Raw genomic sequence first — 26,152 nt, forward strand, 5'->3', positions numbered from 1 at the left:
CACTGCAGCCCTTGACCTCCTAAGCTTAAGCCATCTACCCATCTCAGCCTCCTGAGTAGCAGGGACGACAGGTGCATGCCACCACGCCTGGCTAATTTTTAATTTTTTTTGTAGAGACAGAGTCTTATTATGTTGCCCAGGCTGGTCTTGAACTCCTGGGCTCAGGTGATCCTCTGGCCTCAGCCTCTCAAGGTGCCAGGATTACAGCCACGAGCCACCATGTCCCGCCTGTAATCATTTTTGGTGTCACATTTGTGGAGGGTGTGCCATTGGCATTTACTGAGTGGAGACCCGGAACACTGCTCGATCCCCTGCAATGCATCCCCCACAAACCCCACCGATCACAAAGAATGATCTGGCCCCAAATGTCAGTAGTGCCAAGGTTTCTGGGGAAACCTTGCCATGCATCCCCAGACACACAATAACACACACAGGCACAGCTTACCCTTGACACCCATTACACATGCACCCCCATACACAGTCACACCCAAACAAGAAGCCAGCTGACACAGTGTCACACATACGCACACACTCTCCCTCACCAGGACCCAGGCATTGTCACATATATACCCCTTTCCCCCACCAAACCCCGGCACAGCTGGTGTGGCATGTATAAGTCCGGTGTTACCCCAGCACCTGGGGACAAGAGTCACCCCTCCACACGAATTCGCACCTGGGCCACACCTGGCAGTGGTTGGAAATGGCGCCTGAGAGATGAGACCTGCCCAGAGTGGCACCTCCCCTCTGCTTGTCATCCACAATCAGCTGTCTTTGTGCAGCAGCTACGGCCACCCTGACTTCTCCGGATAGAATTGGGAGCCCCAAATCCCTGCCATGGTTTGTAGAAGGCTGGGGCGAGACCAAGCCTGGATAGCCACATGCCCACCCCTGCCCAGGACACCCAGAATCTTCTAGACTCAGTGGCTGAGGCCTCCACCCTCACCTCCTTGCTCTTGGCAGCCACCAAGAGAAGGGATGGGGACAAAGCTAAGTTCTTTTTTTTTTTTTTTTTTTTTTGAGACAGAGTTTCACTCTTGTTGCCCAGGCTGGAGTGCAATGGTGCAATCTCACACCACCTACCAGGTTCAAGCAATTCTCCTGCCTCAGACTCCCGAGTAGCTGGCATTACAGACATGTACCACCATACCTGGCTGATTTTGTCTTTTTAGTAGAGACAGGGTTTGTTCATGTTGGTCAGGCTGATCTTGAACTCCTGACCTCAGGAGAATCTGTCTGCCTCAGCCTCCAGTGCTGAGACTACCGGCATGAGCCACCGTGCCCGGCCTTTTTTTTTTTTTTTTAGAGACAGGGTCTCATTCTGTCATCCAGGCTGGAGTACAGTGGTGCAATCTTGGCTCACTGCAACCTCCGCCTCCTGGGTTCAAGCAATTCTTGTGCCTCAGCCTCCCGAGTAGCTAGAATTACAGACATGCGCTACCACGCTTGGCTAATTTTTGTATTTTGAGTAGAGATGGGGTTTCTCCATGTTGGTCAGGCTGGTCTCAAAGTCCTGGCCTCAAGTGATCTGTCCTTGTCGGCCTCCCAGAGTGCTGGGATTACAAGCGTGAGCCACTGAGCCCAGCCGACAAAGCTCAATTCTGAGACTCCCGTCCTCCATGGGGCTGTCTCCGTAATCCTTTGGCCTTTGACTCCTCAGTTCTGACCCCAGAGAAAGACAGAAGAGACAGCAGTTGGCAGAATGATAAAAGAAAATAGGATAATAGCAAAATAAATGTTTGTCCTAAAAATCATAGCAACAGCTAATGTGAACTGTGTGCTTGCTGCGTTGTGCCCTTGCTAAGTGCCTTCCCAGCTTGTCTTCTTGAATTCTGCGTTCAGAGGTACTGTTATGAGGAGCGTGGCGCCTGCAGAGCCAGCTTCCTGGGTTTGACTCCTGGCTCTGCCACTCACTAGCTGTGTGACTTCAGGCAAGGTGCTTAACCTCTCTGGGTTTCAATTTCTGTATCTAGGAAGCAGGGTTATGGTAAGGATCTGAGAAATTGGTTCACAGCACATGCTTTAAAACTGTCCTTCATGTGAAATAACTGTTCTGATTTTATGATGAAAAACTGAGACTCAGAGTAGAGATATCTAGTGCCAGGGTCAAGAGTGGGGGAGCTCCTTCTCCAAGATCGTCACCACCCTCAATCCTGCCGATGGGACAGAATTACAGCTTGTTCTCTGGCCTTCCCCAAATTTCAGAATGGGCCTGCATGCCCTCACACCCCCATTTGAAGTATGCCCCAGAAGTTGGCCTGGCCCTTGAACCTTCCTTACCACTCTGACCTTCAGATCTTCTTCCAACCGGGGCTCAGAATAAAGGTGGATGGTGGTCTCACCCCCTTTACACTCCTGCTGGCCAGGCTTGCCCTCACCCCCGAAGGGCCAAACATCCTTTCCCACATGTTGATGGGCACCTAGCTGGAGCCCACATGCTGGGGGTGCAGCCGGGGGCCTGTGCATTCCTTCCACAAATATTTACCAAGCACCTCCTGGGTGCCATGCTCTGTTTTAGGCCCCGGGTGTTGGGCAGGGAGCAAAATCTGCAAAGATGCCAGCCCCGGTGGGAGGGCAGACCGTGAACCTGATAAGCAAGGGAGTGTCCAGTCCTTGAGACAGTGCTCGGTGCTGTGGGGAGAACAGAGCTGGCCGGGCCCTCAGGAGTGCTGGGCAGTTGTGCTTCTAGCAGAGATGGGCGGGGAGGCCTCATGGTGAGGTGCTGATTTTGAACGTTGCCCTGCTGCAGTTCAAGTACCGCCCGCCGGGCCCTTTTCTCTCTCCAAGGGGCAGACTGGAGGTTGGGGTGGGTGGCTCAGCATGGCATGCCCACCATTTGCCCAGACCGTGTTGCCTGTCTTTTCTTCAATCTGAGGTCGTCTATTATCGATATTTGTGGAAACGCTATATTGTGCCCACCCAAGATCTGGGGACAAGATGGCCGAGGCCTTTCCTGTACAGAAACTGGGGCTTGATGGGCACCGGGTATGCGCAGCTCTGCTGCTCTGAGCTGGGGGACGGGGCGGGGGCAGCTGGTGGCCCAGAGTGGCACTTCCACCTGGGCCCCTCAATTTAGCTCCCCCGGGGCGGGCCGGGTTTATTTTTACCCCAGCCTGTCACCCTGGCAGTACCAGGCTGCGCCATCTTTGCAGGGTCTTAGGGATCTTCCCTCCTCTTGGGGGTATCTGGCTTTGCCTGTTGAGTCCCTCAACTTCCACCGGGGCCCCAGACTCTCTCCACCCCCAAAGCTCTGGGCTCGAGAGCTCTGGGCTGGGGCCCGGCGGGGTCGGCACTGCAGGCTGGCAACCACCGTGCCCAGCCTGGTGGCATTTGGTTTGGCGCCCTGCCTGCCTGCCACCCCCACCCCATGCCCGGGCAGAGCCGAGCGGCTGCTGCTGCCAGTCTCCATTTCGAAGCTTGAGGTGGGGGTGGGGAAGTGCTGGGCGCCTCCAGGCCCCTGCCTGTCCCGTGCCACCTGGGGATCATCCCCCATGCCTGTTCCCTGGAAGGGCTGGGCTGCCTCTTCCGCTGCCCCTTTGCAGCTAGGCGAGGATGCCCGCCTGGCTTCCATCTTCCCTGCTTGCTCCCTCCCTTCCTCCCTCTCTCGCCTGCTCGCCTGTAATGGCTCACCATTTTTGGCATCTCTTCCCCCCTCCCCCTCCCATAGGCGCCAACCTCACTTCCAAATCCGCCGCCATCGCTGGCTCTCGGGCCCTCTCTGCTGCCCAGGGCTGGGACCTGGAAATGGGGATTTGGGGGTGGGGGTTGGGCATGTGGACATCAGGGGGTTTCTGAGCGCTTGTGCGTATCTGGGGTTGGGGTGACCCATGTTCTAAGCTCGCTCCATCTACCCCTTCATTTAGCCTCAAGGTTGGCAGAGCAGGACTGCAGCAAAAGTGGGGCCCCTCCCATTTCTGATTGCCCCGTACCTGGTGTTGGCATCTGGGCCACCAGGAGGCTAGGGTGGGCATCTCTGCCCAAGCCCAGGCCCTGGCAGGGCAAGGGCAAGGCTTCATCTGTGGGGTGCCCTGACCTCTCTCCTTCCCTAATTTCTCCCCAAGGTTCCAAGATTCCTGCTTCCACTCCCCAGAGCTGGGATGAGGGAAGTGAGCCTCACCTTGGGCACTTGTGCCCCCAGATGGGACAAGGGACTTCGGAGGAACCGGTTTATTGCCCTCCCCCCACCCCCCACCCGCTGCCCGCGCCTCTCTCGGCACTAAACAAAGTTTGCTAAGTAACTTCAAATGTTATTTGAGGACGGCCTGGCCCCAACCCAAGGCGGCCCTGTGGAAACTTGTTTTTCGCTGCCGAGGCTGCAAGTATCAAAGACACACTTTCGGGGGGGGGGGTTGGGGTGCTCCAATGCTGCTCCCCTCTCTTTGGCAGGGGCTGGCCCTGAACGGACACACAGACACACACACAGACACACTGAGCAGACACACACAGGCCTTGCCTACTGAGAGATGCACACACATCATCCTGTGGCCTGTACACCAGGGACAGCTGCAGGACAGCCCTCGAGCATGACACACATAACACATGCAACAAACACACACGCTGACATACTAAGGAGGCAGGAGGGGTGACATGGCACTTTCCTCAGCCCACAGAGTCCTGGGATGCTTCCAGCCGGTGGGGTTTGGCCACGCTGGGAAAAACGCACCGCTCCAGTTTTTGGAGTCCTGCATTCTCATGACTCCAGGGCTTCAGGGGGAGCTTGGATGAGGCCCCCAGCCTCAGTTTCTCCATCCAAAAAGGGACACTATGGGCTTGGGTGGTGATGAGCATACCAGATGCTTTTCAGCCAAGCCTGGTGTTTTCATTCCCCTGGCAGGGTTGCATCCCTAGAGCTGAGTCCCTACAAGTGGGCTCTGAGCACAGGGCCTGGTACACAAGCAGTGCTCCAGTGTCGGCAGGCATTTCTGCCAGTCCTGGCCCATAAACATGAGATGTTTTCACCCTGATTGGTGGCCCTGACCAGCAGCTCGGGGTTCTTCGGGGTTCTCCTGGGAGGCGCCCACGCTGATGTTACCTGCTCGCTCTGATCTTCCGTCTCTCTGATTTCCTCATTTTGTTCCTTTCTCCCCTAGCTTTTCTTGATCTTTCCCCAAAACCTCTTCTTCCTTCTCCAGGTCTCCGCTGGCCCTGCCCAGGCCTGGAGCTGAGGGAAAACACGGGAAACAGGCACAGGGTATGCATCCCTCAGTGAAGCCAGCCAGGCCTGTGGCCGTCCACCCTCTGAACCCCCTGACACCCCCCAAGCCCCAGCAAGAAGCTGGAAGTTGGGCACTTAAGTTGACGCAGTAGGTGAAGGAGAAGCTCTGTCACAGGGTCCTCTGAGACCTGTCACCTCCAAGGTTTACAAACAGGTGGAACCCCACTGAATGCAATGGAAAAGCCAAGGCCCAAGGGGAAACTGGAGTGAGTTCCTCCTGCAGTTCCAGAGAGCCTCCTCACCCTCACTAGCCAGGTCCTTAGCGAGATAGATTTGCGGGGGTCCCCCAGTCCCAGTCCCACACACTGCCTCATCCCCACTCACAGTCAACGCCCGCAACACCCCGCCACCCGCAGTCTGTCGCGCAGTGACAGCCTGTCACAAGCACCGCCGCACACCGGCACAATCTGTCGTCCACGCACAGTCTCACACACAACCTGTCACACACGCACACACACACACAGCGGCACAGTCGCACACACAGCCAGCCTCACGCGATCACACCAAGCATCACAGCTTGTCACAGCCATAGATTCCTCACAATAAAAATAACAGCTACCGACTGCAGAGCAATTATGCCTGGGCAGTGGGTTGGGGGGGAGGCGGGCATACATGACCTCCTGTGACCCTCCCAATACGACGCAGGTATGAGTAACCTGTTTTACAGATGAGGAAACAGAGGCAGCAAGGTCAAGTGCCAAGGTCATGGGTCTAGAAGCTGGGTGGCAGGGATTACCCAGCCAGATTCCCAGGAGTGAGCAAGACTTAAACAGGTTCACTCCAGCTTTTCAACCCCCTTCTGGCCACCTGAGGCTCCACCTTCTGGCCTTCCCAAGGAAATTCCCTTCCTATTCCCCGGTTCTAAGAAGCCCAGAGCAAGAAACAGGAGGAAGAGGCCTCCTGGTTCCCTGCTTAAGGGTGTTCAAATCGTCTGTCCTTGGCTGGGAAAATTGGGCCATGCTCTCCCCATCAATGTCACTTGGCTCCAAGTGGGGTACTGGTGGGCAATGAAAAACTGCTGGGCAGTGTGGGGGCTATCAGATGGGCAACCACAAGTACAGTGGCACTAGGCTTGAGTGTGTGAGTGGCCATGTGGCGGCTGGAGGTAGTCTGCAGTGATGGCAGCCTGTGGTCCTTTGGGGGATTTGGTGGGTAGAATGGGGCTGGGGGTCTTCAAAGGCAGAGAAGAGAAGTCTCAGGACTTCAAACCAACAGCCTGGCCCTGTCCACACAGGTGGAGTGGCCATCTTGGGCCCAGGGGCCTCCAGGAGCCCCCTGGCCCAGGCAGACCCCAGCCTCCACCGCCCCTGGGGCCCTTGGGGGTACAGGGTGCTTCCTCCTCTGCAACCCGCTTTTCCCTTGCTTTCCTCTTCTTTGTTTCTCCCCCGCCTGCTCCTGGGGCTTCCCCCATTGGAGTTGCCTTGGCCAAAACCAACAGGGCTCCAACGACATCCCGCCTTGGCCTGCCGGGCGGCTGGCCCTGCCCCATGGCCCGCTCAGGGGCCAGATCCGGGCTCGGCTGGGTCCAGACAGCGGCCCCGGCGCACGTGGCCACTCCCAAGGTGCGCCCAAGCACTCACACACCCCCTGCCCTGAGGCTCAGAAGGGGACCTAGGCGCGCAAAACGCATGCCCCTGTCCGACACCCCAGCCCGGCACTCGGACTGCTCAGGCACATAAGCACGATCCCATACAGTCGCTCCCACCTGGGTCCGGAGCACGCCCTTGCCCGGAGCCCCCATCAAGATATCAGGCACCGAAAGCTTAAATACGTACCCAGGCCTGACCCAATGACCCTGGCTGGTGCACTCACACCCATAAACACGTCCCTGTCAGGCACCACATGGTGGTCCCAAACACAAGCATTCACTCCCCTGCTTTCCCTCAGATGGGGCTTCCGAGCACAGGTACTCGCGCCCCAGCCCCCATGGGGGTTGCTAAGTGGGTCCGTGAGCCCGCTCCAGTACCCACACACGTGGCTCCAGGCCCACGCAGGTACACACTTCCCCAGCCTGCACACGCGTGTTTCACATGAGTCACACACCTGCCGGGCCACCCAGGGCATCTGGCTTCAAAGCGGCATTCAGGTTGTTGGGGGAGCCAGCAGGGAAGGGAGGCCTAATTCCCACTTCTCCACCCTCCCCCATCCCTCTCGGAACAGCCGCCTACCCATACGTCCCTGGGGGCACAGGTGAGACATCCCAGAACTGCCGCTGCCCAGTGGCGCCCCTGCATGTGCTATATTTATATTTGAAATTTGTACCTTTATATATACTTTTTATATGTAAGAACCGCTCCCCCCTCTTGGCGCTCCACGTTTGTACTTGGATTTTACCACCCCCACTAGGCTTCGACCCAAACCTGCAAAAACCATTTCGCCAGGCAGGGATACGGGGGGGGGGGGGGGGGGGGGGGGGGGGAGGCGGGAGCAGCCCTCCCCCTCTCCACTGCGGTTGTCCCACGTTCTTAAAGACCGGGACCCACCTCCCCCAAGGGCCGGACTGCAGCGCTGGATCCCGGCAGTCCCAGAAACACAATCGCGGGGGTGGGTGCTGGCGGCGAGACGTTGCTTTTTGGTGTGTGTTTGCTGTTACCGCTTAAATTAATCCTGAGTGACGGCCTGCAGTTTGCCACAAAGAGGCCATTTAATGCCCCCCCCAACCCCACCTCGGGAGAAATTTCCACTCCCCCCCCCCCACCGACTCCAGCACCGACCGCACGCTACGCGCACTCCAAGCCTTCGCTCCAGGTCCGCACTGGCGGTGGAGACGAGTTCCCTGCGCGCACCATGGACTTCAGGAGTGAGCCGGTCATTCAGAGAAAGCCGCTGGTGGGCATGGAGGACTCCCGGTTTTGGAGGGGTGGGAGTGGAGGTAGGGGGTTGTGCTGGGACTCTCCAGACGCTCCACTGCCCAGTCATAGCTCTTCGATGCCCCAGCTCCGCTGGAGACAGTTAGATGGTCCTCTAGCGTCTCCTCCGGGTCCCCGGAAGAGAGAAGCTGGGCTGCACCCCATGTTGACACGAACACCCCCTCCCCACTGCCTTTGTGCATTAGGTCACGTGCCTGTACGTACCCTAAGCGAGACAGCTCCCTCGACAAGTGTGCCCCTCGACAGGTGCCCGTTGCCCACGGGCTTTCATTGTGGCCTCCGGGGAGGTTCTCAAGGCACGTGGCATTTCCTGGACCCGCTGCAACTGACTCGAGACTGGGGTTGGGGGATCATGGAGGTAGAGGTGGTGGGGAGGCCTCCACAGGTCCCAGGCAGGAGAAGAGAAGATCACGGGCTTTCCACGTCGTGGGGAAAATGGGTGCTGATGGTCACCGTCAGTTGCACCGCATACTGCGGGGTGGATGAGGACAGCACATGCCTAGGCCGTGCAGAAGGCCCAGTCCCGGGGCGCGAAGGGGCCGCGGGCCACGAGCGGGTCGTGCGCAGTCAGGCGTGCGCGTGCGCGTGCGCGACGACGAAAAGGCGGGAAGCGGCGCTTGGAAGCCCCGGATGTGACACGCGCCCTGTGGCACGTACCAGGGTGGCTCCGACGACGGAGCCGCCTTGGGTGCTGAGTGGAGAGTGCGAACCGCGGACCCCGCGTGCAGGTGAGGGGAAACTGGGAGTGTAGGTCAGGCTTTCAACCGTTTGCGCCGCCAGACTCCTCAGTGATCTCCCCCAGCCACCGTAGGCCCTCTAGTGCGTCCCAGTGGCGTCCTCCAGGCCCCTCACTGCGCAGGCGCGGCTCCCAGTCGTCGGGCGCGGCCTGCCCCTCACAGTGACCCCCTACCTACCCCCCAAAAAGTGACCCCGCGCTGGTGGGCTTGGAGGACTGTCCCGTTCACCATTCCCAGCGTCAAAGGTCGCTGCCAAAAGGGGCTCAGATATCGGCATTTTTGCCTTAAGCCTGGTTTTGTCCCCCAGGCACGCGGGGGTTGGGGGTTCACGGCCGCCTGTGCCTCAGTTTCTCTACTCCTGCGCCCATCCTGACATCCGACGGAGGATAATGCGCGTTCGAGGGCTTTGGCTATGAATGGGATGTTGATGATTGTCGCGATTCTTTGGCTCCTTGGGAGAGTTTGGGGTTTAACCGCCCCCAAATCCGAGGGCAGCTTGGGGGCGTCTATTCGGGGAGGGTCTCTCCTCCGCGTCTCATGGAGAGCGTAGCCATCTCTAGAGCCCTGGTCTCCAAGGAGCCTCCCCTTCAATCCCTGAGCCTTGTCTTTTTGGGGAGTAAAGGTGGGGAAATTTACCAGGGGAGATTTTTGTTTGTTTCCAGGGTTGGCTGGGTTTGGGGGCGTTTGGCCTCCAGCGAGCGCGGGGAAGAAATGTGACTAGGTGGCAGAAAACGCGCTTTCTCTTTTTATCTCTTCTGCCTTCAGGCCGGGGAGTTGCGCAGCCTCTAAAAAAACCTTAAAAACCCCAAACCTGCCCTCCAAGTCCCTTTCGATCTTCGCCACCTTCCCTCTTGGGTGATTTCTTGAATTTGGGGCGTTAAGGCCTCCCCACCCATTGCTACCAGCCCTTTTGCAGCACTTCCCTGACAGGCCAGGGGAGAGGATAGAAAAGTGGAAAAAGAACGTGTGCGCCCAGAGGACCCGACTTAACCTGTTGGAGGAGGAAGCTGGTGTCGGACTGAAGTCCCCGTAGCTACCCCGTGGGGCCAGAGCAGCCCCTGGGCATTCAGAGAAAGCCCTCCCCCCTCCACGTGTCCAGTCCCCTCGGAAGCCGGTCACAAACCCGACTTCTCATCACCCGAATTACTTAAATGCGCTTTGATGGTGTTGGGTCCTTTTCCACGTGCGGATGACTCAGCCCGCTGCAGCTGCGCCGGGGGAGATGACCCTGGGCAGCCGCTGACCCTGCTGCGCTTTGCACCCTGGACCCAGACGCGGGCCATCCCAGCAGCATCCCCGCCCCAAGCTTCCAGTCCACACTTAACTTTTTCCCCCCTTACTCTTCAAGTCTTTTCGCTCTTCTCTAAAAACATTTTTTTTTAATTTAAAGGAGTTTTATTCCTTTTTTTTTTAAAGCATGTGAGACAGAGGCTGAATGGTAGAAACAAGCTGTTAAAAAAAGAAAAATACATGCCGGTGACGCTTCGTGGAGCTGGCGAGCCTCGCCTGCCCCGCGACTGAGCTTGCGGTCGCCCCGATTCTCTAGTAGACCCGGGCGTGGGGCACCTGGGATGTCCGCCACTGAAAAGGCGCTATAGAAATGCAAGGAATTATTATGATTTTAATAAAATTGTCTCATTTAGGAGCGAGCTTCTGCGCTGCCTCTGTCGTCGGAGCCCGGGTTTGCCACGGCAAAGTCTGTAATCAGAGAAAAATACCAGCTTTGTTGAGGGTTAGAATATATCATTGGCTAATGTGTGTGGTTTTCTTTTTAAATAATGCTAAGGATTGGAATAATTAAAGAGTGAGAAATAACTCATCTCTCCTCTCTCCTCTCCATTCGGCATTGTCTTATTTCAGGGCGGAAAGCGCGCTTTTCGGCAGAGCTGGTTAGTTTTTAATGCGGGCTTTTTTTCTCAACCACCGTTCCCTCCGCTCCGGTCTGATTCGCAAATCCCCAAACTGGCACAAACCGGGAAACTTGCGGCCGGCCGTTCTCCCGAGCTGGAAACAGCCCTCTCCTCTTCCCTCCCCCGCCTCTGGGCCCTGACCCACTGCCTGGTTTGCGCTAGGGCCGTTTAAAAAAGAAAGAAAGGAAGAAAGGAGCCGGGCTCTGGTACCCCGATGCCAGCCGAGGGCGCGTTTCCCAGGCGGCGGGCTAGTGGGAGAGTCAAACCCGGGTGTGGGGAAGCAGCCTCACTGCCTGCTCTGCATCCTCTCCCCTAAAAAGGATCAAATATTTTTACAGATAGCCTGCCCAGAGGGCTCAGATCCCTTATCATATTTTAGATTAAACTAAACAGTTCTTTCTTTCCAGCCCCACATGCAATAGGAAAAGAAAATTCGGTCCTGGAGAGCCCATCTTGGCAACTCTGTACCCTTGATAGAGGAGAGGGCTGCCCACTTGGGCTGGGCCTGGCATCCAGCCCCAGAGGAGTGCTCTTGCCACTGGCCACAGGGCCTGGATTTGGGAAGGAAGAACAGGGTCCACGGCCAGTGGCTGGGCATGGCCGGGAGAGATGTGGGAGTTGGGGAAAGGACTTTTTATCAGGGCTGCCGAAGTTCACTCTGTGCTGGTGGTAGGCGAGGTGGCTGTGGTAGCCCTTCCTCAGGTGTGGGGTAGACCACTTAGAAAGGAAGGGGATCCTGAAGTGCCTGGGGGAAGAAACAGCTTCCTGTGAGAAAGGAATGGGAAAAATGGGCAAGAAATGGGCATAGGGGCTTGTGCCCACAGACACCAGCGGCTGTGAAGTGCCTTTGAGTTGCAAGGGAGCTTTCTATTTATGTGCTTCAGGTATTTTTCATTAAATGTGTTTCCCTTTTATTTTCCTTGTTATTTGGTCTTTAGACTTTTCAGCGATCCCTTGTATTCATTCGTCTTTTTACATAAGCAGAAACTTTTTTTCCTCCTTAGAGAGATACTGTGGGAGGTATTTTGCCTTCAGTGCTTTCTCTTTCCTGCTTTTTTTAAAATTTAATTTTAAAATTATAAAGTAAATTTAGTGCTAGTGAAAGTGAGGGGGGAACCAGCTGGGGCTGGAGCCAGGGAAGGGGTAGGCAGAGGCAGGGTTCTGCCTCCCTTCCCAATGCAGCCCCGCCCCAGGACCCCAGGCCCAGTCTAGTGCCGCTTGCTTATTCTCTCTGCTCCCTTCTCTTGATGCCATTCTGCTCCCCTCCCTTCCCTGCAGGGCTCTCATGGACAGGGATGGGGACAGTGTGTCCCAATGTGTCCCAATGGGTGCCCATTCTCCCTTTGGGAACCCCTGGCTCTGCGAAATCACTTTCCCTCATGACCTACATACTGAGGCCCCCCATTCCCCACCTGCCAGGCAAGCAGGGCGAGAGGAGGGGCCCTTGCTCCCCTCAGACACGAAGGCTGTTTGGCTTTCAGCTTGGTGGGTCCTGTTTGTCCCCCCCATACAAGCCCTGATAGTCTGCTACACCCGCTGCACAGTTGGTTGCCCTGTTGATGGGATCAGAGTTGGGCAGGCATAGAGAGAAGACACACACACACACACACACACACACACACACTCACATAAGCATTCTGCAGCAGTGAGGATGAGAGGGGCTTCTGTTTGCCACATATTTTTGTGGTCACATGAATAGCACACTTTGCTCTATAACACATGTATGCACATAGGTGTTTAACGCTACTGGTGTAACCAGGAGGTGTTTCTAAGCCATATAAATTATGAGAACTGTGTAGCTTAAAAATTTAAGGCCATTCAGCGGTGCTGAAAATGTTTATTTCTTAATCTGGGTGGGGTTACATGGGTGTGTTCACTTTGTGAAAGTGTATCAAGCAGCATAACATACAATGTGTGCACTTTTATACATGCCTTGCTTCAGTTAAAAAGTTTGCTTAAAAAAAAAAAAAGAAGTCCCGGTCTCAAAGCTAAAGAAAAGCCTATGCATTACAAAATAATAATAAAAATTTAAATAAAAATTTCATCCCACTTGCTTTGCTCAGCCCTGCCTGGTAGGAATGGTGGGAGGGCTTGTAAAAAACAGCGGGCTGATATAAAAGCCAGCAGGCGTGTGGTCCACAAGGCGTCCTGACCCATCCACACGTGTGGAGTACCTGAAAACCACCTACAGATAGGTAGAGAGGTAGGACTTCAACATCTTAGGACTAAAGGATAAGAAATGGTAAGGAGTAAGTTACTTGCCAATTACATTTTGCTGTCAACATCTGGAAAGCAAAATTGCAGCTGTTCTCTCTGCCCCACCCCCTGTTGCCACCTCTTCTTTTTTTTCTGCACACTTAAATTTTTTGTACTCTTGCCATCCATACTTCGGTTTTCTGCACTGTTAAAACATTTCCATGTCTCTGTTCAATTCGGGTTGTTGGGTTTGAGCTTTTCTTTTTTTTAATGTATCTTATAGTCTGACAGTATAATTTTTGGAGGGATTTATTTGAACAGGCCCAGGAGCCATTGATAATCCCCTCCCTTTTCTTTCACCCTCTCTTTCTTTCCAGAACTGTTCAGGCCAGCAGTGAGGGGGAGGACGCTCGGCAGCCTTTGCCCGGCTCCTTCCTTTCGCCTCTGCTTCTCCGGGCAGGTACTGACAGCTTCGCCCTCCATGGACCTTCTGCGGTGTTTTTGTTTTCTCTTCGCCCCCCAAAAATATTTGAACCAAAAAGCCTCTTTTTTTTTTCCTCCACCCACAGCAAACTGAAAGGGCTAGTGAACCGTGATTCAACAGAGCGAGGGCGCCTCTTTTCTTCCTTAGCATTAATTAACTCAAGTTCGTTAGGACGTTGGGTCTGTCGCCCACAGTTTTCTCTTGTGTGTGCTGAATCGGGTCATAGAGGGAGACTTCCCGTGCAAACAGTTTGTGTTGGAACTGGAGGACGCAGAGGGGGAGAGAGGGTGAGAAAGAAAGGGAGCCGGGGAGGGACGGAGTGTGGCCGAGGGGTGGGCATGGTCCGAGCCCCTCCAGGCACCCCTGTGCCAGGCTCTGTAGGGGCTAGACACCAGGGAAGTGAGGATTCTTGGGTTTCTTGGGCAATGATCCTGATAATAAAATAATTGAGGAAACAATATAATTTGAGGAATTGAAAAATGACCTCTTTCCAGCTCCTAAAGTTTTACATTTTGGGGTTCTGGCCACTACCTGTGGCTGAAGCAACTGCCAGAAAGAGGTTCCCTCAGGGGTGAGGGTGCCAGGCTGATCTGAGGACAGGGGGTGAGGAGAAATGCTTCCTTGCTCCTTGTCTCTCCTGTGGCAGGGGAAACAGAACTGGTAAAATAGGGAGGGGGATATCTGAACTGATCCTGATGGAGCTCTTGCAGAAGGGCTGGGAAGGCTGCTGCCTTTTGGGTTTTGTCACCTTGCCCTGAGCCCCACAACCCAGAAGGGAATTTGCTGCGGTGCCTGGGGCGAGTTTTCAACATTTTGCCGTTTGCTCTGGCCTTCTTGCTAGCCTTCCAGATATTTTCACAGTGTGCTGGGCACAGACCTCAACTTCACGCGCTGGTCTCTCTTTGCTTTGTCTTTTGTCACTTTTTTAGTTCTTCTTCAGAAAAAGTTGTGAAGCTGGCCTGTGTGGTTCTTCCCTCTTCCCAGGCCCTTGGCCACCATGAAGTGACACTTCCCAAGCTGGTTAGGTGTGTGAGGCTCAGCACTTCCCTTGCTCCCAGAAGCAAGTTTGCTGTAGTCCGTCCTGCACGCACTTCACTTCGGAGAGTTTCATTCCTTTGAGCCCACTGGCTGGAGAAGATGGCTTTGGCCTTCCTGTCTTTTACTTCTGTTTGGTAACACAAGGAAGTTTCAAGCTAAATAATGAGTTAAAGACTAGAGTTTTTGTTTTCCATTCCTCGTAGAGGATGACATGAAAGTAAACAATTTCCAGTTGCCCTAGAGAGAATAGACTCTCTCCCCCAATATCCCCATTCCTACCCTATTTTATTCGGTGCCAAGAGGGTAAGGGAGATGTGCCTGGAGCAGAGGAGCATTTGGAGCCAGAACGAGGCTGCATGTTGGCCCGATCCCAGGCCACGGCTCCCGGTTTGTAGTCTGGAGGAGAAAAGGAAGGGGGGGGCGGTTTACAGGAGAGAAGTGTGCAGCCTGGCTGTGAGGCAGACCCTGTCCTAGACCCAGCACTGGGGTGTGGGGTGAATCCATTCCGCCAGCATGAGGACACTAGAAAGAAACTATGCAAAACCGCCTTTCCTGAGCGGAGGAGAACAGGCCCAAGTCAGCCAAAAACCCGCTTTGTCCAAATTATCCGAGCTCCCTCGCAAAGTGCATTTTCCGGTTTCCATTCCTGGAGTTTCCAGACTCTTGGTGATTCTGCTCTGACTGCAGAGCCCCTTGCCGTCCCCCAGCCGAGGGGAGGCCCCACCCTCCTCTAGGATAAGCAGCAGGGCCCCTTCCCGGGCTGCCGCGTCCTGTCTACAGTTCCCTTCCTATCTCTGGCCGCTTGGCCACTGTCTTCTCTTCTTGTGGGCTTCCATGAAGAGCGATAATCTTGGGACATGCTAGGAGATCTCAGGGTTATGAAGTTGGCTTCTTTTGGTTCAGACCAAGGCTGAATTATAAAATTCCAACAATTGGGCAAACTAACTGGGGCTCTGTTTGTGGCCTTTTTAATTTCCCATATCCTTTCTCATCCAGGCTGCAGATATGCTGTAGTAAAATGGGTACTGGAATATCTGGTCATTTCGGTGAAGTTTTGTCAGTTATTTGCTCTAATTGCTTGTAGTTACCCAGATCAACATGGGCCCAAGTGTCCTGGATCTGAAAGAATAAATCTGGGCCTTAAAGCCAGCAGGATGTGGACAAATAGGATTTTTTTTTAAGCTAAAGAAGCCTCCTAAAAGTGGCTCTGTCTTAAAATATGTGCTTCTAGATGTTTATGCGTCTAGATATTGCACTATAGGTAGGTGCGGGCAGGTTGCAAAACCTGTCTCAGTCTGGGAAGATTATTTTGTTTCCTCGAAGAATTTTTAACACTGTATATATGACTGAGATACTGTACATGTTTTCCTCAAATAATCCATAAGGCCTCAGTGGACAGGACTGTTGTGTGGTGTTTTTATAAGCATGCGTTTCTTCTCATAGAGAAGTGGTCATATTTCTTAACTGGGTTTCTTTTTCTGCCGCGGCGCAGAGCCCTTTTCTGTCTTTTTATTTTTCCCTCTCTGCTGTTCTGCTTCTCTCCATCTTTGTCCTTCTTTCTTCGCGGTTGTGGACTCAGCTTGGCACTCTTTCTCCAGGTTTGGCTTTTCTTTTTCTTTTTTGTTCTCCTATTTCTCCTTCGCTGTGGCCTTTTCAGTCTTTTTCTGTTGGGGGTACATTTCTCCTAGTGATGGCTGAAACTGGCATGGGTATGTATTTTAGAAATGTTTCAGTGAAAACTGTTGCTGTTTTTCTTTTTAACCAAATACTACGTACTCAACAATAAAAGAGAGAGGCTTTTCTTCCACAAAGGCAGCAAAATCCCTTTCCACAAACCAAAAGCCTATGTGAATTTTTAAAAGTCTTATGGCTTTGCGATGACTTTTCTCCAATGGGAGAAATACCTTTCCCCACAATGTTTCCTCCTTTTCCTTTTCTCCCTCTTACCAGCATCACTGGCTTCCTTTCTCCATTTCCCGAGTCCTTCTACTCTGTCGCCTGTATGTCCCCTGGCTCTTTCCATCACCTGAACTCTTATACTTGCCAGTGACTCAGACCTGGAGAAGCCTTGAATCCTCTGAGGGATTTTTTGTCTTGATTCTGGTCTTTGGTGTGGGATGTAAAGCAGTCTGATCTCACGCCTGGGGCTGGAGGGGAGAAGGGAAGGAGGCTGGGCCCAGGACAGGTAATCTTCCAACGGGAGCCTCCTCTCTCTTAACAAAAGGGGGACAGTTTCCTTTTGTCTGGGGCTCACAAGGGGCGTGTCTGGGCTGATGGCTGCCACCAGTGGCATGCCAGAAGAGGGGGCCCACAGTGGAGGATGCTTGAAATGTTTCTAATGGAACCTGAGCAATTCCTCTGTGTGCGCCCACGGCAGGAGGGAAAGGAGGGAGGGAGGGAGGGAGAGAGAAATAGAGAGAGACCTTCTCATCTCCCTAAGCATCAGAATATCCTGGCCACTCCTCCAGAAAGGCCTTCCCCACTGGGAGCCAGCAGCCCACAGAGAGAATGGGGTGAGGGGAAAGTATTTGCTTGAGAATCTTCTGCCCACCTGCAAGGTTATAGCCACTGGCAAGAGAAGGACAATTGACAATTGTTCTCCCTCCTACTTTCTGCCCTGGGAAAGGCCTGTTGCTCCTTCTGTTATGAGAGCCTTGAGGGGGTGCTTGGAGCTCTTTGTGGGTCCCGGAGGCTCTATTGAGACACTCTTCTGCCGCTTTTCCTCAGAAGCGAATCATGCATCTTGTCCTGTTTTCCTAACTTCTACATGGATTTTTCCATCTGTCATCTCCCAGCTGTGGCACTGTTACTGCCCCTACCTCTATCCCTGACCCAGTTGTACCACCAGATTCAGATTCAACCCATGTCAAGCGTGTCTATTCTACTGTGGCACCGTGGTCTGTGAAGCAAAACATGCCAGGATTCTCCAGGAGGCTCGTGTTGGCCATTTTCTGTTTGGTATCTAATACTTGGTATAAATCAGAATACAAGAAAAACGCCCCCATGCCAGATATAAATTCATTTGTAGTTTTTAATGGCCTTATCTTGACTTTAGAGAGTAAAATTGTTTCTGCAAGGAGGAGAGGCAGGATTTGGTACCTTATGTCATGTCGCTAAGCTAACATCTTTTGAAGATGGTTATTAACATGATGTGAAATTATCGCACACTTACGGACACTACTCTAAGAGGCCTGTCTCTGATAACACCTGCCTTCTTTACTCTCACCTCTGTTTCTCTCAGGGGCAGCCGTGAGCTCAGTTCACTTGAAATGGATCGTTCAGGGCACAGACTGGGGTCCCAGGTGTTGGGCAGCCCCTTTCCCATTGTCAGGGTTCAGTGCCAGCCCAGGGCTGGATGTTTTATTTTGGCACGCCCCAGGTGCTCTTCTGGGAACCTTTCTGCCAACATAAAGGCCACAAAGCACAGGGTTTCAGTTGGGGAAGAAAGGGGCATGAGTGAGCAGTGACCTTTTTTTCCATTGCCAGCTGAGGACTGAGCCTCTCTGGGGGAGAGGGTGGCTGTAGGGATCGGGTTCTGAATAGATTTGGATCCCTTTCTCCTGTCTGCATCCACATCCTTTCTCCTCTGCTTCTCCTTTCATATCACATCTATTTCCTTCTTACTGCTTTTCCAAGGCCTCATGCATGACTGTGCCATAGCTCTTACTGGAAAGACCCCTTAGAGGTGGGACTCCCCTCCCCGGTGCTCACCCTTTCTTCCTGCTGTGAGGAAGGTCCCAAGTGGAGGACCAGAGCAGGGGCTCTCCCGTGGGTCTCTTCTCCGTGACTTGATTTCCCCCAGGTGACCTGCTTTTCATAGAGCCCTTTGCTTTGTTTTTTTGTTGTGTCTTTTCTTAGCTCTCTTCTTTTCATTTGGGTTTCTCATCTTATACTTCTGTACTTTGCACTGCTAGGGTTTGGGCCCTTTAGTCTGAATTGATTTGGGAGACAGGTAAGAAAATTAATCTCAGGTCAATTGGAGAGGGCAAATCTGGAGGAAGGACAGAATTAAATGTCTGGGCAGTGGTGGGGGAGTTGGTCAGATTCATCGCCTCTGCTCAGAGGTAGTGTCCATCTTTTTGCCTTTGTCACTTCTCCTCGGGTCTGGCTGTTGTTTGTGGCTTCGTGTAGAGCTTGTCAGGCGGAATGCTGTGACAGGAGGCTATTTTAATAAACTGTTGCAGTTTCTCGAGCCGAGCTGTGTTGCGTTGGCATCCCTCGTCACCGCTAATGGAGCGTGCGTGGCTGGGTGTGGGCCGAAGGAGGAGGCTAAGCTTGCTGGGGGCTGGGGGAAAAGGGGGGAATGTGTGGGGTGCTGGCCTCCCCCTTGTCTGAGAGTGCTTTTTCAGCAGCCAGACCTGGTGGCATCATGGGGTGGCAGTACCCAGGGCGCCAGGTCCCTGCCCGGGAAGTACTGTTGGCATGGACACTTTTGGAGCTCTCTTTCTTCTTATTTCTATTCATAGCACCACAGGCTCATGTATATGTGGCCGGGGAGGAAAACTTCCACTCGCCCCTGTGTGCTCCATAGGAAAAAAAAAAGAAAAAAAAAAAAGAAAAGAAATAGAAACAGAAAAAGAGAGTGTGTGCAGGCCCGAGAGAAAGACTGAAACCAAAACACAGAGAGAAGGCGCAGCTGCTTCCCCAAGGCCTTCTGGGGCTCCCGCCCGCCAGCCCGCCGGAGTCGGGCCTTTATTTATTTATTTTTCAGGCTTAAAAAAAAATTCGAGTCTTCCACAATCTCAGTTACCCCCCACTGCCCCACCCCACCCCCAGATTTGCTGGGTGGCTGCTGCCAAATGGACCCGAGTGGGAGCCTGGAATGAAAAATTCATAACTGCTGGACTTTGCTTGTTCATTAGACGTGAACTTGTCGATTGGGCAAATTGTTTTTGGTCTCCAACTGCCGGGGGGCTCTCCCCACCCTCCCGGCTCGCCCGGTTCCCTCCTCCCCTTGGGCGCAGCCATTGGCTGCTCGCGGATGTCTCTTTGCCAAATAGGTGGATCCTTCTCTCTCTCTCTCTCTCTCACTCTCTCTCTCTCTCTCTCTCTCTCTCTCTCTCTTTCTCTCTCCCCCTCTCTCACTCTCCCTCCCTCTCCCTCTCCCTCTCCCTCCCTCTCTCTCTCCCTCCCTCCCCCCCTTTTTTACTGGCTTGGTTGGCACAAGCAAATGGATGGGGATTGAGCCTGAAAGGAGAGAAAGAGGGAGTTTGAGAGAGAGAAAAGGAGCAAAAAAACACCCCAAAATCCAACCAGCGCGCACACACACGCACACACTCACACACACACACACGCCTCATCCCATCCACGTCCTGCCTCGATCCTCGATCTCTCCCTCCCCCTCTTCTTCCTTTCCTCCCTCCCTCGCTCCCTCTCTCTCTTTTGCACGCGTCTGCCAGCAACGGTCTGCAGCCGGTCAGAACTCGTCCTCTTCCCCGGGAATCTGCGAGCTCCCCCTTTTCCTCCGATCAGGCGGAGGGGGGCAGCTCGAAGTTTACACCCCTGTGCCGCTGCCAAAGCCGAAAGCCTTTTTCTTCAGCAGCCGCTTTTTCCCTCCTGGGTTTTGTTTTTGTTTTTGTTTAGCACGGGGTGGGGTGGGGTGCGTTGTTGGTTGCGGGTAGATGGTGGGAGGCTGGTTTTGATTTTTAAATTTTGCATTTTTTTCCCTTTTTTTTTTAAACTAGAAGAGGATGCACAGGGGAAGAAATTGAAAAAAATTTTTTTTGTTGGCTTTTGTTTACCTGGCGTGTGTGGCAACCGGCTCGCTCCCTCTCTCTGCTTGCTATCCCTGACCTTTCTTTCTTTTTGCTCCTTTTCAAAAAAAAATATTAATTTCCCCCTTCTGTGCAATGGAGCATGGGGGGGGAGGAGGGGGAAGGGTTTGAGAATCCACCCAAGCCCGGCCCCTATTCCCCAGAACACCAATAATAACCCCCTTTAAAACATTTACCTTCCTCCCCTGCTCCTCCTCCTCCCCCTCCCCCACCCGCCCCCAACTCACAACTCTGTTGAGTCCAGAATCTCAGAATCGGGCGTTGGGCTTTGCCGGGTGCTTCAGATCAATGGTAATTATTTAATTTTTTCCAGTTTTATTTTTGTAAACAGAAATCAATTATTATTTAAACTTCAAACAACCAAACAACCAAAAAAAAAAAAAAACAAAAAAACAAACAAAACCGAGAGAGCCCATCCCTCTGTCACCTGACTGAGTGGGAAAGAGGGTGAAGGGGTTGTGGGAGGCTGGGGAAGGGGTCGCAAGAAGACCCATGTAGCTTTTAACCCTAATGTGGCCGAGACAAGCACCTTATTTGTGCTGACAAGAAGTGTTTTGTTCATTATTACTGTGATTAACATTAGTACTGGTGTCGATAACAAAGCTGAAATCACATATTTAGGATTTAGGTCTGATTAAAAAATGCTGGGGTGGATGTTCCAACTGGATCAGGAGAAAAGAAAATGAAAACAGCCTGGGGAGAGGGAAGCCTGATCTGTTTCCTCACTCGCTTGCTCGTGGATGTCATTTTCTCTCTTCTTGGGGGTGGCCAAAAACCGACCGGTGTCGGGGACCAGAGGCGGCCCCGCACGCCCCCGCATGTGCGTTCACGGGCGTCTGTGCAGACGGACATCGCACCGGGACGAGCTGACAGGAGTTCACGGCTGCGACAGAACATGGAGATGTCATGGGCGCGACAGAGCCTGGCGGGGATACCAGCAGCGTGTGTGTGTGGACGGCAACGTTGTCTGTGCGCGTGTGTGTGAGTGAGTGAGGGAGAGAGAGAGAGAATAGGTGTGTGTACAGGCTCCCGGTGCCTCTGTCTGGCTGCTGAGGCTGAGATGGGAGCAAGTGGCTGGCGAAGCTGGTGGTGGCTTCAAACCACACTTTTGTAGAACAATCGCAAGAGAAAATTGTTGGGGGGAGGGAGGAGGAGGAGAAAGCGGTTTTCCTTGTGCCCCCCCCTTCTAACGCTGCTTTTCTCCTTCTCTCTTTCCCCCTCATCCCGTCTTCCCCTCCTCCCGTCCTCCCTCGCCCCGCATGCTCCCGGCTTGCCGCCTGCAGGATGAGTTCCACCCGTTCATCGAGGCACTGCTGCCTCACGTCCGCGCTTTCTCCTACACCTGGTTCAACCTGCAGGCGCGGAAGCGCAAGTACTTCAAGAAGCACGAGAAGCGGATGTCGAAGGACGAGGAGCGGGCGGTGAAGGACGAGCTGTTGGGCGAGAAGCCCGAGATCAAGCAGAAGTGGGCATCCCGGCTGCTGGCCAAGCTGCGCAAAGACATCCGGCCCGAGTTCCGCGAGGACTTTGTGCTGACCATCACGGGCAAGAAGCCCCCCTGCTGTGTGCTCTCGAACCCCGACCAGAAGGGCAAGATCCGGCGGATTGACTGCCTGCGCCAGGCTGACAAGGTGTGGCGGCTGGACCTGGTCATGGTGATTTTGTTTAAGGGGATCCCCCTGGAAAGTACTGATGGGGAGCGGCTCTACAAGTCGCCTCAGTGCTCGAACCCCGGCCTGTGCGTCCAGCCACATCACATTGGAGTCACAATCAAAGAACTGGATCTTTATCTGGCTTACTTTGTCCACACTCCGGGTAGGTCGTTCTCAACCTTTTCCCCCTCATTTTGTTTTACTTGCTGGCATTTGTTCTGGTTATTGTTCCTCTGACTTAGAAGCGATAACTCGCCACGGGCCTAACTGGTATATGCCCATCCTGCTGGGCCTGCAACACGTTCTATGTGCCCTTTTCCTTTTTTCCGTCTTCTGTCTCCCCCCGACCTGCTCTGTTCTTCCTCCTCTGCCCCCTGGCCATGTTACTGACTTTGTGCATCTCCATCTTTGGAGGACTCATCTGATCAGAAAGATGCTGCAGGTCTTAGGATTGGGGACACGATGCCCGCAGAATTATCCATGATGGTGAGAGTTTGAGAAGAAGAACGACAACAGCAGACCAATCCTTGCTCTTATTAAAATAAGTCAGAAGAAGTATTGAGTGGCAGGTGTTAGTTTTCCTGCAGCTTCACCTCAAGTCCCAGGAAGAACCAGGTTTGGTATAAGCGGGATGGGCAGCAGTTTGGTGGAGAGAAGGGGTGTGTGAAACCCTGGGATATGAGACTGAATGACTAGAAAAGAGGAGAGAAGATGGTAGTGGGCAGATTCTGCGGCCTAGATGCTCAGGCGGGAGCTATTTTGGCTGGGATTTGGCTGTCAGAGAGTATGAAAGTAATTTGATTTCATACGGAGTGAAAACAAGCACGAGATTCCTTGAGCTCTTTCCCTTCTCCTTATTACAGCTAAAGTGGCAAGGCCTCAGGATGGATGCCCGCAGCCCTGACACTCTGCTGGGGGGCAGAGCGGCTTTCTCAGGGCATAGGCATGGCAGGGAGCAGTGTTGCTGTGGAAGAGGTCTTAAGCAAACAAACAAACAGAAAACTCTGTAAAATCTCCTTTTCCTTTTTGTTCCAAGTAGTTCTGCTTCTCCTCTTCGCTTTTCCGGTTTTACCCTGCATTTTGGGTCAGGGTGGTTTAGTTCTTCTCCTCTGTTCATTTTTTTGCCTTTACCCGTTCCCTTTTTATAATTTCTTTCCGCTTTTGTTTTCTTACAAATTGAAACAGAGATGGCTGGTTAATTTTTAGCCTCCACTCAGCTACGCCCAATTTACTGCCGCCTTTGAAACCTAAACGGGCGGCACTCTGTGATTAAGCAAGGCAGAAGTGTGTTTACATTATGCCCAACCAACTTGTAATGAGAGGGCTACCAAACCTTTCTCTTTGTGTGTGTGTGTGTGTGTGTGTGTTTCCTTTCCACCATTCCAGTATTTTTTCCCCTTCATTTCCCTTCTTCCTCTCTTTATGCGAATGTGAGAGAATGTGGCTTAACTTCAACTCTCGTAAAGGTTGTTTCCCGCGAGTGTGTGTCTCTGTGTCTTCCTTCCTGTTCATTCACAAAAAAGAAAAGCAATTCACAATGGCTGTGGTCAACCCATTGCCTGTTTGGGAAGTTGGGAGGAGTAATATAACTGGATCCAGAAATAAAATTTGGGTTTGGGGGTGCTTTCAGCACTGCGTCAGGAATGTAATCTAGAGTATGCCCTGAGTTTATATATTGGAGGACTGTGAAGAGGAGAAGGTGCTATTGGAATTCTTGTCCTGAGAGGTTGTTCTGGTAACTGGTTAGAAGCAGGGGACACCACTCTCACCCCCGCCCCCCAGTATCCCTACCTACTTCTGTGGATCTTTCTAGGCTTGCACCTGGCCCTGTGTGGCCATCTCGACCCCTCACACAGAAGGGCCAGGTGCTGGTCATTCCCCCTTCCTTCAGCTTAAATTTTTTCTTTTGTCTTTTTTCTTTTTGGAAAAGAGACTGGCGGGGGGGAGTTATCCCCTCATTCTCTGTCTATACAGCAAGCCAGAGTGGGGAGGGTGTGTGCCTGGTGGTGTTAGAGGTGGCTGGTGGCTTGCAGGAGACTTGGAACCTTGAGCTTACCAGTGTGGCCATCAGATAGCTCCTGTGCAAGGGGATTCTCCACCTTCCAATTTTAGAGCCGGGGGCTTGAAGGTAGGATGAAAAGTGTATGAGAAGGAGACCATTTCCTGGCCAGATGAAAGGCTCCCCCATGTCTCCCTGCCAGCTTATAAGATCATTTGCCCAGGAATATTATTAGTGAATTCATACCCCATCCCATGTAGTCAAGGCCACTTCTGTGGGCTGGGGCTGAGGCTGAGTCTCCTCTGCAAAAGCAGAGTAGGAAACTAAGGGTGTACTTTCTATTACTCAGGACTGAGACCCCAGATAATTTCAGTGAAGTTGGGTTTTCTCACTGGAATTGCTTTAGTTTGAGTGTGCCTTCCTGGAGTGAGTTGGGGTGAGTTGTTGCGGTTGGGTTACCACTGGGCCACATTGCTTCTTCCTCTTTGCAGTTGTCAGGTGGTCTTGAGATGGCGCAGAGCAGGCATGGCTGCCTCCTTGAGCTGCCCCACTTTGCTAGAAAATGTCTTCTGCGGCCGAGCCACCAAACAGCATCGATCCGTGGGCACCACCTTCCACATGCCCATGCCTACCAGACACACTCAGCAGAGCTGTCACTTGCTCCTTCCTTCCAGGGTGATAAACTGGGAACAGGGCTGGAATGGCACAGGCTTAGACAAGACTTGCTTTGGACTCTGAAAGAATTGATTTTCCTTCCCTTAAGATGTGGCTGAAGAGCCAAATCTTAGCTGGGCTGGTGGTCCCGGGTTTGATGACAGTAACGTTGATGTGGTGCTAAGTGTGGGGGTGTGGCTTTGCTCCCAGGTGCCATCATCACCCATGGCCTTCCTGGATTCTTGTTATGTTTCAGATGAAGCTTTAAGAGATGACAGGGAATTTGAGAGGGAAGAAAGGACGTGTGTTTGGAGTCGAAGCTCCACTCCCAGAATACTGGGTCCAAATACAGAATACTGGGTCCAAAAGGCCGCCATTAGGCCAGCTTTCTGGTTGGGAAGGAGTCTCTCCGTGTGTCTGTGTTTAGGAAGGGAGGTTGAGGCAGGACAGGGTCAGAGAGCACTGCCATGGGGAGCAGGGTGTCCATTTCCTGGTGATATCCTTCCATCCAAAGGGGGTGTCCCAGAACAGGTGGCCGCGGACGGGGTGATTGGGGAGGCCTGGGAGAGAGACCTCTGCTTGTGTGAGGAAGGACAGCTGAGCTGGCCTAGAGCAGCGCTAGACTATCTCCAGAGTTTCCGCAGCACCCTGAAGGTGAACAGTGCTTTCATACTTTCCCTGACACCTGAGCCTTGGTCCTAGGAAAGAAAAAAATTAATCCAAAACTAATAAAATACGTGAGTGAATTTTGTCAGCGTCTCTCTGTCAGATCCCTCCAGTGGGCCTGCAGTGGAATCCCCACAAAGTCCAGGTATTTGGGTGGTGGCTCTTTTCTTTATCTAAACTCTTTCCTGATGGAGAGCTTCCCACATAGAAGGAACCCCTGTACACCCACCACCAGTGCCAGCAATCACCAGATCATAGCCAGTCTCAATTCAACCATCCTCCCAACTGCCCACCCACGCTGAGTTATTTAGAAGATCCAGGCATTATAGCTTTTCATCTATAAATGTTTTTGTGCACATCTCTAAAGATAAGGACTCTTGAAAAACCCAACCACAATACCACTATCATACACATTAAAAAATCAGCAATTTTGTTTAGTATTATCAGCTACCTGGTTAATGTTAATTTTTGTTTAGGTTTGTTTGAATCAGGATTCATCTAGGGTCAGCCCTGCATGACAATGGGTTGATCAGTCTCTAAAGACTCATCATAATCTCTAGGTGGTTCACTTCCTCTTCCTTAGTCTTGATTTCTTTTCTGGCAGTTGTCGTTGAAGGAATCAGGTTGTTTGTCCTGTGGGGTTTCCTCAGCTGGACTCCGCAGGCTGCGCTGCCCTGCGTGTGCTGCTCTGAGAGCAGATATTCGGCCTCACTCCCTGCCTTCAGATACTGGGGCAGCCAGGCTTGGCCTTACCTGTCGCAGGAAATGGGTTAGCACCCAAGGATTTGTCTAAGTGAACTTTTTCACCTGTGGGGTTGCCTTCTCAGGTGTGAGAGCTTCCCGGTCTTGGCACTCCAGTTTAGGGCTTGGGGCTTTGTAGCAGGCACTAGTTTTCAGGTCTGAGGAGGGCTGCGCATCCATGTCCTTCCTTGGCCGTGGAGGGCATTGTTCAGCTGTGTC

General features: G+C 52.9%; 1 protein-coding gene and 1 long non-coding RNA gene across 22 annotated transcripts in view; one reads left to right on the plus strand and one right to left on the minus strand.

The window, feature by feature from the left end:
* The window catches only part of NFIX (nuclear factor I X), a 102,285-nt gene that overhangs the window by 8,193 nt on the left and 67,940 nt on the right, over positions 1-26,152 (plus strand). For 5 of the 21 annotated variants that reach the window (XM_078360689.1, XM_054249544.2, XM_078360690.1 and 2 more), the window contains exons 1-2: positions 21,062-21,165; positions 21,505-22,036. In XM_078360689.1, coding sequence (XP_078216815.1) covers positions 21,619-22,036 — 418 coding nt within the window. In that variant the 5' untranslated portion in view covers positions 21,062-21,165; positions 21,505-21,618. Of the gene's footprint in view, positions 1-19,824; positions 20,513-21,061; positions 21,235-21,504; positions 22,037-26,152 lie in introns of those variants that run through there. The other 16 variants (XM_035286222.3, XM_078360695.1, XM_078360700.1 and 13 more) reach the window with 5 other exon arrangements.
* On the minus strand, positions 1,452-8,425 carry LOC118150248 (uncharacterized). The gene is made up of 3 exons (XR_004738277.3): positions 8,287-8,425; positions 5,030-5,158; positions 1,452-1,659 (listed from the first exon to the last, which is right to left on the minus strand). It is a non-coding gene; the product is annotated as an uncharacterized LOC118150248 (long non-coding RNA).

The sequence above is a fragment of the Callithrix jacchus genome, chromosome 22 (genome assembly GCF_049354715.1).
Source record: "Callithrix jacchus isolate 240 chromosome 22, calJac240_pri, whole genome shotgun sequence".
Classification (NCBI taxonomy): Eukaryota; Metazoa; Chordata; class Mammalia; order Primates; family Cebidae; genus Callithrix; species Callithrix jacchus.